Below are 14,544 nucleotides of genomic sequence, written 5' to 3'. Positions count from 1 at the left end.
TTAGTTTTCGTTAAATCTAACCATTAGAGTGTTAAGTTGTATGATACGTGGCAATTGACGGGTGTACCGGTTTGAGATTTTTACCCTCTGTTTATCACATGTATATCGGTTTAGAATTTTTCATGATATTAATCTAATTTGACGAAGGGTAAATTTATCGCGGGCATATCGGTTTGGGATTTTTCTTGATAAAAAAAATTAGTGTAGAGTAAATCTATCACAAGTATACAAGTTTAAGGTTTTTGATGGTCAAAATAATAGCTTGAGATAAATTTATCACAACTCTATTAGTTTGAAATTTTTTGTGATTAAAAAATAATTTGATATAAATTTATTATAAATGCATTAGTTTAACAATTTTTTATGGTATTAACCCAAATTAAAAACACATCAATAAAGAGAGAAAAATTGATGGAGAACGGCCTAGGGAACGAAAACCAGAGGCCTCAATCACCACATGTTTTGGTCACCACCACCCACAAGCTGGCACCTTCATGTTATGGTGACGGGCCACCGCCTCCAATCCCCACATGACCCTTGGTTTTTGGCGCGTGAAAGTTGCCGTCTTTACCGACCCTTTTCGGTCAATCTTCAGTTAACATCATCCATTTTCAAACCTTTTCTCAGGAAAATGCGCAGCATTTGATTCCTCCACGGAACCCCCCAGCCCCCATGAACTTACGTCTGAAGTCTCCTCTGTTTTCTCTCTGAATTTTCAATAGCCACTCCCTCTCGAGCCTCCTACGTCTCTCTGTTTCGTCAATTCCTCTGTTTTGGGTCGATACAGATTGGTGTGGTTTTTGTTGTTGAGTCGAGCACGCTATTGATGTTATCCTTCCATAAACAGCAGAGAAATTGGTGAAAAGATGGGATCTTTTTCTTTCACAAGCTCTCTCCACTCCATGCAGCTTTCTGGGGTCAACTCGTTTTCTAACAAAAGCTATGAATGGCCCCGTACTCACCTCGCTTATTGTCGCTGCAATAGAGGGTCTTTTGATTTTCCGGGTGGAAATCTCTTGACAAGGCGATATCGCCAGTCTGTCACAGTTGCAGCTGTGAGAGCAAGTGTGACAAACTCTGTACCTGTAAGTGTGGTTTAGATTCTTCCCTTTTTCTTTACGTTTTTTGTTTTTGCGCTTTACTTTTTGGAGCTAAGGGAGATGTTGCATGAAGTGATGGAATTCATGCACTTGGTTTCTTAACTCTTCTGGTTAATCGTTCAGAGAAACTGTCAAAGGATGTGTTTTCTTTAATGGTGGAGAGAAGGGTGATTTGTCACTGTTAAGTCTCGACTGTTCTTAGATTTAGATTATATCCGCACTAAAAGGGATATATGTTATCAACGGTTGTTTGGTTTCCTGGTTACAGCCGAGGAATGGGGCGTACACGGTTGGTGATTTTATGACAAGGAAAGAAAATTTACATGTTGTCAAGGCCACAACAGCTGTAGATGAAGGTATGTCTGAGCATCGCGTTTGTGTGGGTTGTCATTTCGTGAATGACATGTCGATTTACGGATACTTGTTACCAAATTCTTTACAGCTTTAGAGATGCTCGTGGAGAAGAGAATAAGCGGCGTCCCTGTGATTGATGACAACTGGAATTTGGTAATTTTCAGTATCCCTTCACCTTAATAAGCCTTATTAAGGATTTGTTTCTTAAACAATCTCAAATTGATTGATTTACTCAATTTTCACTCTCTTAGTTTGCTGACTAGATGTTAGAGTTCTGTAGGGCGATTTACGCCATTCATAGCTCAAGTGTTTCTGATGCTGCTTTCTTTAAATGATGTAAGCTACCTGTGTGCAATATGTGGTTTGTGATCTGATACCATTGATTCTCTACATATTGATGAAAGCTACGGGAACGGTTCGTGGGGAAAGTCTGCAGTAATTTATTTTTTAGCTCATCTTCATAGAATGACCCACTGAGACAGACAATTTTCCACTTTGATGATGTGGCATAAACTTTGTTTAGTCGGTGACTTTTGTGCTAATCTTCAAGCCTCGATAATGCGCAATGCAAACAGAGGATTATCTCCAACTTTTATGTGTTAATCATGTTTATGACGAGCCTAACTTTGATTAAAAAGGAGGTTAATACAACTTCAGTATTGCTGTTGGTGTCTACTTCTAGCGTGGATGATTTGTACTTGCAATTACTAAATTATCTCAAGATCATTAAGATTAGAAATATTGTTGGTCATTTTGCGTCATTCGGATCCCTATTTAATTTGTCTTAACTCAAGAGAATCCTAGTGATTTACATTCTCCATGAAACTAAACAAAGATAATCTGTGGCAGGTGGGTGTTGTTTCAGATTATGACCTGTTGGCACTTGATTCTATATCAGGTATTGTACATTCCATTTGTGCTTAGGATATTTTACTTGCACAATAATTTCCTAGCAGGTAAAGTGAGAGTTAAGAAAGTCTGCTAACTCATCATATAAAAAACCTCTTAAAACAGCTCAGCTCTCTTTTGATTAGTTCTTTTGACTGTATGATTCATGTGGCACACTTTCATCGTTGGTGTGATACCTTAACCATTTAGATCTAAATGATTATTTTAGGCAATGTACCCTCTCTTTTCATTTGAATCATGCAAATCTTTGTTTGATTCTCTCCCATCTACCATAAAAGAGAAGAGAAATTTGCTTCCTTTGGTTGTCCTCTCATTCTTTCTTAAGCAAATCTGACATTTCCATCTGGTGCTAGAATGAAGCTCGTCATTTTTGGTACATCATTGAGTTTTTAGCCTATGCCTTACGCTCGATCATTTTATCAGGCTTCCATAGCACTAATAATCTGCCATACTACATCTTTTGGTGATTATGCTTCTTCTGTGTACCAGGCAGTGGTCAAGGGGATGCAAACATTTTCCCTGACGTCGATAGTTCTTGGAAAGTATGTAGGAGGTCTTCCATTCTATTTTTTTCTTGGCTATTGATTGCTTATTCAGTTTTCTGTTCCATGGTAATATAAATTTGCATATTGCCATTTATCCTTCCACTGGTTCTGGATGTCCAAGCAGGCTTTCAATAGGATACAGCGATTGCTAAGTAAGACCCATGGCAAAGTTGTTGGTGACTTGATGACACCCGCACCACTTGTTGTTCGGGAAACTACCAATTTGGAAGATGCTGCAAGGTAGTGCTTTTGCCTTAGTAATGCTAGATGTCTTAAACTTGTTCCTGTGAACCATTGAAGTGCTAGTAATTGGTGGATGAAGGAACTGAACTCTTTGTTTCTTAAAATTGTTCATTTCTACTGATAATCTTATGCTCCTATAGTGCTCCTAGTTTGGGGTGAAAGAACTAAAGACCTGTTTTTTTCTTTTCCTTTTTCTTTTTTCAACTTGATCACTGGAAAATTTTTACGCTTCTAAGAAGAAAGTACTGAGCACTTCCCTTTCCTAAGCTTTTCCATAAGAACACTTACGTGCTCCTAAAATGCTCATGATTTGAGGATGATGGAACTCAAAGACAAGCAAGTTTTGCTTTTCAATCAGTCTCCATTCTCCCCTGGGAGTAAGGATACCTCGAAATATTTTCCGCGACAGTCGGTAGTTCTATCTTGCTCAGCTGTTCTCGATGTTGATTTTTTTAGTCTGTGCCTTGTGTTAAGACAAGTTTCCTTCGAGATTAAGTGGTAACAAAATTATGCTTATGAAATGATAACACTATAGAAATGCACGCAGAGTCTGCTTTGAAAGTTTTCTGTCCAATAAAGCCGGGCCCATCATTAACGTTGGGTTACAATGATAGGTTATTGCTGGAAACGAAATACCGCCGATTGCCAGTGGTAGATGGCAGTGGCAAATTGGTGAGTTGATTCATTCCGGATACTTTGGATGTCTGCACAGTGTTAATTATTCATGAGTGAATTTCCTATGTCTCAGATTGGAATGATAACAAGGGGAAATGTGGTCAGAGCTGCCCTGCAGATGAAGCGCGTGAACGAGCATTCTTCTTGATTTTTCAGTAGTTAAAGCATTACATAACAATGCGGAAATAGGAATTTTTTTTTGGTCTGGTCCGATTCTAGCAGATGAGAAGGGTGCGGGAACGCACAAATTCTTGCCCCACGCGAAACGGGCAAAGCATCGATTAGAGTTGATTGTTTGCCATCCAAACTATTGGAAAAGTTTTCCAGGACATGGCATAACAGAAACACTGCACCTGTTGTGTCCCGTCAATCGAATGTAGGATTCCATCTCATGGATACAGCAGTTAAACCTAGGATTGAGTCGGCTGTGATCCGTTGCCGAATTATTGTCCTAGTGCTGTATGATGCTTGGGTGAAAATATTCGGCGCGACGAAGCATGCTAGAACTGATGGACATCATTCTCTTGTTCTGTTTGTTAGATACTGCTGCTCTTTGGTATGGCCATGGCTTCTTTTGTGCTTTATATGATTCTATATGAGTGTATCAGGACATGGATGGTATCAGATACCTTCCTTCTTTGATTTACCATTAGAATTCGTCGTGTCCATGGCTTTTCAGCTCCAGCCGGCAAGACTATGACACGACCTGTGATCGTGTGAAAGCCGACCAAGCAAGGATCAAAATACAGTTCCAATGGGCTTGACCGCTTCACATATGGAAAAAAATAACTTGCATTCATTTCACGAAAAACGAATGAGGTGGAATTTTTTTCGAGACTAATCACTTGTGGCGTTTACAAAAATGAATGGACCGGAAAATAGTTTTATCATTCACGAAAATATTAAGACATAAATTGTTATCGATAATGAGAATATTTTTTATTGATTAGTTAATTCAAGTGATATAAGTGACCGATTTTGCAAAAATATGTTTTTAAAATTATTCATCTTCTACGAAATAAAAGGAAGTTTAGTAAGTCATAGACACTAAAGTATGAAAGCAACTAACTTTGAAATTGACAAGTGATGTGAAAATTTATCATCATCACTACTTGAAAAATTACAAGTCATACATTTGAAAAATTTGCAGACTCCAATTCGCATTTTCGAGACTCCTCACCAAGTAGATAATTTTATAAATTCGTGATTCCATAAACTATTTAGAAAATTACCAACAAAATAATGAGTCACTAACTCGAAATTACCACCACATACGCGATAGTATACTGAAATTTTGAATTACGCATTTTTTAACTGTTTTAGAATAGTTAGTAGTGGTCATATCTATAAAAAAAAAATGGAATTCTTGTTTGCATTTTTTAGACTTACTTCCGCGTAGATGAAGTTACATATTCATGGTGTACTAATGCTTCATGAAGTTTCTTTATTATTATTATTATTATTATTATTATTATTATTGCTTCATAAAGTTACTTACTTGAAATTACAGATGCGAATGAAAAATGTTGCTAATAGACATAAAAATCACCATTATCATTTAATCATTCCCAATCCTATCCCAATTTTGTCATTATAGTTCATATTTCTAAGGCATTTGCCTAACCGAACGATTTGAAAATCACAATTCGTTAATTATTTGAAAATTCACGAGCTTAAAATCGATGGCTATCAAGTCGAGTCAAATTCGAAAATTCGTCGTACCAATTCACGAATTTCTAAAATATTCCCGCTCCCGCTTCGAATGAGCCTCTAGAATCGTGGAGAAAGTTTGAGATATACCGACGCATCGTGCCGCCGCCGTGTTCCGATCAGTTTTATACTAGAGCACCGCTAATTACTGTGGCATCGGGAACTAATCTCATCACGTGCGCTTGCGTGATCACGATGAAGCGTCGGCAAGGTTACTAGAAACGGGTCGCCGAAACGTGCTTCGTTTTTTTCGTCGGGGCTCCCAAGTCGCTGGCAGCTGACGTCACCCCCACCGTCAGCGAAACTATTAGAAAAAGGCTGCACGCAGGGGGAGTTCTGGCGGAACCGATAACGTCGAACGTCGTCTGGCCAATGGGATCCGAGGAAGGTGACGTCACAGTGCCCGTCACCAATGATGTGATGTTTTTCTTTTTTATATGATCGCGTAAAGAAAGAAAGAAAGAAAGAAAGAAAGAAAGCCAGCCTCTTTGCCGTGATTGGATGTCATGTTTGCAACGAACAATGTGAATGCGCATCGAAGTCGTTCAAAACCCTTCGGCCCCGTGCCCGGCCGCAATCGGGTTTTCCCCGGTTCCACATGTTGTAAAATCGAATTTTCATTTTCTAATCCCCGTTCTTGAATTGAGCATCAATCAAACTGACTAAAACTTTGCATTTCCCTAGAATATTGGACGATGTGGATTGTAGATGATAGATCCGTCCAGGATGCGAATCATGTTTCCGGGTCGTCTATTAAGTAATCGAATAAAGAAGAGTTCCGCACAATACCCGGAAGTGGTACGTGCGCGCGAGCGAGCGATCGCAATGTAAATAGTTAATAAATATCGGTACGGCTCTTGTTAACGCAATGAAAAATTGGATTGTTGCGGGAGAAAATTTCGAAGATGGAAAACTAGTCGAGCGAGTTGTCGAGCTTGGGAATAATAATTTTTTTTTTATGTTAGGGATACTGAAGAAGCTTAACGAACTTGACAATTTCTTTTTTTTTTTATATATCGCAACTTGTTAACGGGCAATCATTAAGCAGGTCAATATGAGAATAGGCTTATCATTTTCGGATTACGATATTTTCTAATGTTCGGATCGGAGATCGAAATATTAGCTTAATTCAGTATAATTGATAAGTGCACTAAGGATAGTGCTTAATGAGATTCTCTTTTGTTAAGCATGATTAATAATTTCTCGTTGAGATGAACATGATGACCAATAAAAAAAAATGAGTGTGTGCATTAAAAAGAAAAAGGAAATTAAAATTAAAAAAAAAAAAATGACTCCTCGAGGCGTGCCTATAAAAGATGGAGAATCAGATGCGTACTCTCACTCTCAAGCTCTCACTCTCAAGCTCTCCCTCTCTCCTGTGTTCTCATCAATGGCGGACGAAGTGGAGATGTTCTTCTTCCCCTTCGTGGGAGGAGGCCACCAGATCCCTATGATCGACGTCGCCCGCCTCTTCGCCTCCCACGGCGTCAAGTCCACCATCGTCGCCGCCCCTAACAACGCCCTCTCCTTCCAACGCTCCGTCACCCGCGACCGAGACTCGGGTCGGCCCATCTCCATCCACCCCCCTCGACTTGCCCCCGGATCCGAGCCGCCCGACTCCGACATGTCCGCCGCCCCCTTCACCGACACCTCCATGCTCCGGGAACCCCTCAAGCTCTTGCTCATTGCGAGGCGACCCGATTGCATCGTCGTCGACACGTTCCACCGGTGGTCGGCCGACGTCATTGACGCGGTGGGAGTTACCAGGATCCTGTTCAATGGGAACGGATGCTTCTCTCGGTGCGCTCAGGAATTAATGCGGATTCACAAGCCTCACGAGATGCTGGAATCCGAATACGAGCCGTTTGAGATTCCGGGCATGCCGGACAGGATCGTGATGACAAGGTCGCAGCTTCCGCATTTTCACAAGCAGCCAGGGGGCGGGCAGCCGCCGGGTCGGATGCGGAACTCGGAGGAGAGGAGTCTTGGGGTTGTTGTAAATAGCTTTCTTGATCTGGAACCGGCTTATGTGGAGTATTTCAAGAAGGAGATGGCGAAGAAAGCTTGGGTGGTCGGACCAGTGTCGCTGTGCAATAGGAATGTGGAGGATAAGGCCGAGAGAGGGCAACAAGCGGCCATTGATAAGCGCAGTTGCTCGAGTTGGCTCAATGCTAAAGAACCCAAATCTGTTCTTTATGTCAGTTTTGGGAGTTTGGCCAGGTTGACCCCAAAACAGCTCCTTGAGATTGCTCATGGCCTCGAGGCCTCGGGCTGTTCGTTCATTTGGGCGGTTGGGAAAGTCTTTGAGCCCTTGGAAAATGGCGACGGGGGCCGAGAGGATTGGCTTCCGAGTGGGTTTGAAGAGAGATTGAAGGAGTCCAGGAGGGGGTTGATTATCAGAGGATGGGCACCGCAGCTGTTGATTCTTGAACACCCTTCGGTGGGTGGGTACATGACTCACTGTGGGTGGAACTCGACCCTGGAGGGTGTGAGCGCCGGCGTCCCGATGGTCACTTTCCCGCGTTCAGCCGAGCAGTTTTTCAATGAGAAGTTTGTCACCGATGTGTTGAGGATTGGGGTCCAGGTCGGTAGCATGGAGTGGACATCTTGGAACACCGAGCCGGGGCCGCCAGTGGGCAGGGAGAAAGTGGAGGCGGCTGTGAGGAAATTGATGGATGGAGGAGAGGAGGCAGCGGAGATGAGGAGAAGAGCCGGAGATCTTGGAGAGAAGGCCAAGAGAGCGGTTGAAGAAGGCGGGTCATCGTATGGAGATGCTGAGGCCTTGATTCAAGAGCTCAAGTCTCGCAAGAAGGCCTAAGTTCGAAGTGATCGAGTCGGTAATACATTTTCCCAGTGTACAACACGATATCGGCCTTGCGGGAGCTGCAAGGAGACTTCAAACTCGTGAACAATGGACATAGCCGCTCCGTCTGTGACATTACTGCGCTTATTAATGACCAGCTAAAAAGGAATTGTGTAGTTTCAGATTAGTAGTTACCAGCTCCAGAGAAAGGAGAAGAACATTGCTTCTATGTATTCAATGGCTGCAGGAGGCATATTCTATCATCTCCCCGTCTATAATTATCAAATCAAGCCCCCGAAATGGCATCTTCAACCACTCCAGAAATCTCTGCCATGCGAGACTTGCAAAGACAAATGAAAATGAATTGGTGCCACTACCAGCAATTCTTACAATTTAATAATCTTACGCCTGAAACAAGAGAACTACTCAGCTAGATTTCCTATGTCATTGGACTTGAAGTAACTACTGAAATCATACTGATACCTCCACCGGGGATCAGGATAGACTGATGCGGATTGCAGATGGCTTGGCTTGGAGGGATATGTCAAGGTGGCCCCAGATCAGGGAAAAGCCAACCGTGAATCACCATCCTGGTTAGCCAACCTTAGCTTCCAAGTAAACTCGAACACTTACCTCAATTTCTGCGATTTTAGAGAACATGTACACCCGATAATGGTATTTTTGCCATAGCTGGCAAATTCGGTTACACAGCAGCATGGACTCTCTGTTAGCTTATGTTTACTTCACAGTTGGACAACTTTCTTGTCATCAAGCTTGAATAGAAATTGTTTTGTTGTTGAAGAGGCAGTTGATATTTCTAATGCTTCCAGACAGATGTGTACAAGAACATGTGAAGTCTCAACTCTGGCTAGCAGATACAGCTTTGCTTGTCCTCCTATCTGGGCTATCCCTAGCCTTGCGGCGCTCATCTAATGTCATTGTGCACGGATGGACAGGAGGAATCATTTATCTGGGTCATCCTCGAGAAACTCTCTTCACAGCAGAACGAAACCTTAGGCTCATCTTTTCCTCCTGTCTTTTCTCTGGTGTTAGGTAATCCCCACCGAAAATTGGTATGTGTAGGGAAATTGACCAACCTCGCATCTTCTTCCTGCCACTCATGGCCCATGGCCGCATAATACCGACGCAGACATGGCCAAACCTCGGCCCACCGGCGCACACTCCTTGTACTATTTAGTTCCATCTGTAGTGAGTCACGAATCCACCGACCTAACCATGATCGAGAATCCACACTTGGGGGCGTCCACGGTCCACCCTCTTATGCTTAGGCCCTTCCCGTCTATTCTTTCTGCAAAAGCTTCTGGTAACCAATCTCGTTCTTATGAAATCTTGTTGAGATATATGCCTCAAGCCCCTTTGCGATTTCCACCACCAGTTTGAAAACTGAATTTGGTCAAGGTGCCGAAACACGAGTAGATAACCGAATTGGGCCTTTTGGAATCTAGCCATCGTAAACATTCATGCCTGCTGGTGGACGCTTCCTTACCGCTCAGTGCCTTATCTACCGTATCTCTATTGCAGTGTGAGACCGGACCGACATGCCAGGCCTTACCTCCAAATACATTCCCGTAATAATCGGCATAATCCTTTTCAAGTTCGCAGGAGCTGTTAAAAAATGCTTCCCTAGCTCTTTAGCTCTGATTCGACCCTTTTTTTTTTTGGCAAACTTGGAAAAATTCTGTTTCAACTTCTTGTCTTAAATGATCCCCCCCAGCTGATTCCTTGTCAGCTTTATTTCTCCAGGGAAGGGAGGCACAAGGAAAGTTTCTGGATCAGATGAAACTCTCTTGTGTGGTTGCAGCGGTGCGCATAGCAAAAAAGCTTGTCCGTCCAAAGGGTAGCCTGACCGAGCAGCAACATCGGTAACCGATTTCCGGCCTAAGTTCTTTCGGGAAATGCAAGATCGGATCTCAGAGCAAGCTCAGGGCCTTTGAGAATTTACCCACCAATCCTGCCTGATCGTGGCTCGAAATGACTGCATCTGCATTCGCCCAACCTTCTGGCAACCCTAGCTCAGTCGAAGGGGAATTCGACGTCGAGTCGCAAAAGGTCTTGGCCATGGCCATGTCAATCACGGGTATCATGTGGCCTCGAAGCACTAATGCCAGAAGGGAAATACGAAGTTGGTTACTTCCATTTCTCCTTCATATTGAAGGTTACCTAAATCTATGAGTATGGCATGTGTTAAGCTTATCATCGTGTGAAATGCGACAGCAAAATCTACGAGTATTGACATGTGAAATGTTAGTAACATGTGACTACGAGGTTGAGTTGGTCGTCCTCTTCTTCTTCTTCTTTTTTTTTTTTTGGGGTATGTTATTTCTAACTGCTCCGTTACTTCTTTTTTTTTTTTTTCCTTAAAAATGGAGCATTCAAGATCACTCGTATTTCGCGGAAGCAGGACCACTTTTTTCACTGGTTTCCGAGGAAAAAAAGAAAAATTGAAGCATTCACTTGTCATATATTATTCGGATGCACCAATACAAGGAAATTGTAATATCAAGGGTATATATAAGATAAATTCTTTTTAAACAATTTAAACCATTTGAAATATATTAAATTTTAAGAAACTATGACATACTATATATGATTCACATCCCACATGTCTGTATTTATATACTTAAAAAAGTAAAAAAAAAAAATCACTCTAAATCGATTTTATTAATTTGAATGAGACTGCGTACGAGAAAACAAAAAACCGTGCGTTCAGCCATGAATTAATTCAATGAGTCGAGTCTAAGTTGTCCTTTTTAACAAGAACCAACCAAGACACGGTCAAAGGATGAATGTGGGTAAACAGCGACACAAGAAAAGAAATCACATCCGACACATTGGAATGATCACAACATTCTGATGATAAATCCCACGAAAAGAAACAGCAAATCCAGCAAATTTTTTCCTCTGCTGCTAAGCCACAGCAGGAACTGAGAAAAACAAGATGAGCATTTCTTAAGCTTTATCCTCTTGGAGAAGCAAAAATACTTCAGGTCATGAATCAGATCTTCTTGTTGGGAGCCAACTTGTGCTGTTTGAGCTCTTCGATGAGAGCACCCAAATCGGACCAAGAAGACCCGCCTTCTTCGACGGCCCCTCTCGCCATCTCTGCGAGTGCTTTCGCTCTCCTCCTCATCTCCTCTGCTTCCTCACCCACCAGCACTCTCTTCACCGCCTCCTCCACTCTGTCGCTCTTCACGCTGTCCCCGGAGAAGAGGACCCACTGCTTCACCCCGATGTCGACCCCGGCCTTGAGCACTCGGGTCACCAGCTTCTCGTTGTAGAATTGCTCCGCAGCGACCGGCCACGTCACCATCGGCACGCCGGCCGTCACCGCCTCCAGGATCGAGTTCCACCCGCAATGCGTCACGAACCCTCCGGTCGCCTCGTGGTTGAGAATCAGCACCTGAGGAGCCCAGTTCCTGATGATGAGGCCCTTGTTTCGGATTCTTGATTCGTACCCATCGGGCAACCACTCTTCTCTGCCTTCTTCCACGTTTGGGTCCTTCTTCACCACCCAGATGAACTGTTGCCCCGATGCTTCTAGTCCCACTGCGATCTCGTGGAGCTGAGCAGCATTGAAACTCGCCATGCTCCCGAAGCAAATGTAGATCACTGAGTTGGGTTGCTTCGAATCAAGCCACTCGAGGCACTCGTGCTGGTCAATGGATGCTTGGTTGCCCCCGTGTGCTTTGTCTTCAATCTCCTTGTTGCAAAGCATGAACGGGCCCACGAACCAGGATCGTCGCCCGAGGAATGTCCTGTAATGGTCAGCGTAAGCCGGCTCGAGCTCGTAGAAGCTGTTCATGACGACTCCGAAGCACGTCTTGTCCGATTCCCTCACCACGTTGTTGAACTTTGTTAACTCGGTCTCTTCCCTGACAAAGTCGGGCAACTGCATCCTGGACAGTGTGATTTCTCCGGGGAAGTTGGGGATGACAAAGGGCTCCGAATCGCTAGACACCTTCTTGTGAGGCTCATAGAGCCTCACGCATTCTGCACCCGCCATGGCAAAGGCACTCGTCCCATGGAAAACGAGCCTAGGAATGCCGCACTTGGCGGCGATCTCAGTCGTCCAGGGGTAGAACAAGTCCGCGATTAGACAATCTGGGGCGAGTCTCTCTATCAGCAGCTCGAGCTGTCGGTCCAGCATCATGACGGCTCGCATGAATTGCATGCGCATCTCCATGGTAGTGACCTTGCTCAGACTGTCGCAGTCTTCAGGCAAGCCGACCTCTTTGAGGGGCAATGTCACCGTGACAACATCCATGTCGAGGCCCAAATCCTTGGGTTTGGCGATGGATTTCAAGAAGGTGGGCTCGTCATGTGGGGTGGCGACGAGGGTGGACTTGCAGCCTCTCACGGCGAACATCTTGGCCATGTCGATCATGGGGATCATGTGGCCCGGAGCCAAGAAAGGGAAGAAGAAAATGTGAAGCCGATGGCTTTCTTCACTACCCATTTGGCCTCCTAAGGGGAATTTGCTGCTACAGGAAGGCATTCAGGAATGACGCCGGTGAAGCACGAGAAAGAGATTTAGTAAGTAGTGATGCTGTTGACTTAGGAAAAGTGAGGTTTGCTTAAAGACTTCAAACCTGGGACCAATATATATGTGAGGACTAGGAAGGGTGTGGGCTGGATTTCTTGGGGGTCAAATGTAATTGAAATGGTGAGCAGAAAGATGAGTGGAGTAGAAACGTCTTGGAGTCAAGATGACGTAATCTATTACGTCAAACGTGCAAGTAATGAGGGCGATCATTGAAAGAGGCAATTTAATTCACTGACTTTTGTCCAGTTCTGCAGAGACGTCATGAATGACGAACTGACTGCACAAGATGGGGCTACCCGACGTTCAATTTGGGAGGTCCCTTGCTTTCTGGTGCATGGAAATCTCACTCACTTTGGATGATCAATATGCGGTCAATAAAGCTTGAAACATGTTCCTGTCTCCTTCCCACTGCAGCGGGGAAAAAACGCGGCATCGGTGTCGGCATCGGTGTCGGCACTTTCGGATAACAACCTCTTAAACGACTCCGGTGTCTTAGGCGCGCATGACAACACTTTTGCTTCAAAAATCAACTTCTGGCCATAAATTGATTTTTTTACTTCTACTCAAAAGTAGAAGTTGATTTTTAATCAGAGAAATTTATAATGAAAAGAGGGTGAGGCGAGAAGTACTTCTTAAGTTGAGAAGCACTTCTTAAGTTGAGAAGCAATTTTTTTAAACTTTTCAAATTGGGAGAAGAACAACTTTAGAAGTGAATAGAAATTTCTTTTTGAAATAAAATTTTTTACCAAACGGATTTCTGCTTCAAAAGTTGAAGTTAAATTACCAGATGGATTTCAGCTCTCGAAATAATTTTGGAGCAGAAATTCACTTCCAAAAGTATTACCATACGCATCCTTAATTTACTGGAAGATCTGACATTGAAGGTATGTCTTTAAGAAGTTTTCGTACTAAAGTGGTGTTTGTAAAGTTTTCGGAACTAAATCGGTTTATAAGATTTTTTGCTCCGAAATCTGCAAGATTGGAATTTGACGCAAGGGCAACCCGGTCACCTACGTTGTCACCAGATCAATGTTGCATTATTAGCCCATCCATACAGCATTATTCCTGGAACGATTTGAGGTTGAAGCGGCAGTTTATGTTACTAGCGTTGGTTTGCATTTCCTGATTGCCTCGTAGCAGATTCAATGGGCTACAGATATTGCTACTGGGTGTGAGATTCCCATTTCAGTTTTTGAGGCTCTAAGTTTCTTCTCCATCGTGCACTGACGAAGCTATGAGCTATTATATGAACCCCACAAGAAAGTTTTATCTGACTCGGAAGCTTTTCTTGTGCCTGACCTCCTTGGGGTGATAAAGCTGACTAGGCATCAACTCCCAGATTTTCTTAGACAAGAAGGTGAAACAGATTTTACCAAGTTGTTCCGGGCGAGTATGTGGATCGGAGCTAAAGAGCTTTGGAAATGTTGTTAACAGCTTTTCCGAGCTTGAAAAGGATCATGCGGTTTTATTAAAGGAATGTCTTGGCAGGAAGGCATGGTATGTTGGTCCAATCTCATTCTGCAATGAGGACATGGAAGACGAAGCGTGTACAGGAAAGGAAGCATCTAGTGCTTGACATGGCTAGACTCCACAGAACCCAATTCTGTCATTTATTTGTGTTTCGGCGATGAGGCCGACTTC

General features: G+C 43.3%; 4 protein-coding genes across 5 annotated transcripts in view; 2 read left to right on the top strand and 2 right to left on the bottom strand.

The window, feature by feature from the left end:
- Nucleotides 1-14,544, bottom strand: part of LOC115735585 (DNA repair protein REV1) — an 870,695-nt gene that overhangs the window by 748,325 nt on the left and 107,826 nt on the right. The window lies entirely within an intron of this gene.
- Nucleotides 512-4,478, top strand: LOC115735826 (CBS domain-containing protein CBSX2, chloroplastic-like). The gene is made up of 8 exons (XM_048272963.1): nucleotides 512-1,085; nucleotides 1,369-1,456; nucleotides 1,543-1,607; nucleotides 2,304-2,352; nucleotides 2,853-2,905; nucleotides 3,033-3,148; nucleotides 3,766-3,823; nucleotides 3,900-4,478. Exons 1-8 carry the CDS (start codon nucleotides 867-869, stop codon nucleotides 3,972-3,974), a joined length of 723 nt encoding a protein of 240 aa, XP_048128920.1. The 5' UTR covers nucleotides 512-866; the 3' UTR covers nucleotides 3,975-4,478.
- LOC115735825 (abscisate beta-glucosyltransferase-like) lies at nucleotides 6,884-8,651 on the top strand. The gene is made up of 2 exons (XM_048272934.1): nucleotides 6,884-8,417; nucleotides 8,466-8,651. Exon 1 carries the CDS (start codon nucleotides 6,927-6,929, stop codon nucleotides 8,352-8,354), a length of 1,428 nt encoding a protein of 475 aa, XP_048128891.1. The 5' UTR covers nucleotides 6,884-6,926; the 3' UTR covers nucleotides 8,355-8,417; nucleotides 8,466-8,651.
- Nucleotides 11,345-12,929, bottom strand: LOC115735864 (scopoletin glucosyltransferase-like). Its single transcript, XM_030667291.2, has one exon. It carries the CDS (start codon nucleotides 12,853-12,855, stop codon nucleotides 11,356-11,358), a length of 1,500 nt encoding a protein of 499 aa, XP_030523151.2. The 5' UTR covers nucleotides 12,856-12,929; the 3' UTR covers nucleotides 11,345-11,355.

The sequence above is a fragment of the Rhodamnia argentea genome, chromosome 11, assembly GCF_020921035.1.
Source record: "Rhodamnia argentea isolate NSW1041297 chromosome 11, ASM2092103v1, whole genome shotgun sequence".
Taxonomy (NCBI): Eukaryota; Viridiplantae; Streptophyta; class Magnoliopsida; order Myrtales; family Myrtaceae; genus Rhodamnia; species Rhodamnia argentea.
This window is presented reverse-complemented; position numbering and strand designations above follow the sequence as displayed.

Coding starts and splice junctions, on each gene's coding strand:
- LOC115735826 (XM_048272963.1), top strand. CDS start 867: ATGGGATCTTTTTCTTTCACAAGCTCTCTCCACTCCATGCAGCTTTCT. Junction 2,353..2,852: donor GGCACTTGATTCTATATCAG/GTATTGTACATT, acceptor TCTGTGTACCAG/GCAGTGGTCAAGGGGATGCA. Junction 3,149..3,765: donor AATTTGGAAGATGCTGCAAG/GTAGTGCTTTTG, acceptor TTACAATGATAG/GTTATTGCTGGAAACGAAAT.
- LOC115735825 (XM_048272934.1), top strand. CDS start 6,927: ATGGCGGACGAAGTGGAGATGTTCTTCTTCCCCTTCGTGGGAGGAGGC.
- LOC115735864 (XM_030667291.2), bottom strand. CDS start 12,855: ATGCCTTCCTGTAGCAGCAAATTCCCCTTAGGAGGCCAAATGGGTAGT.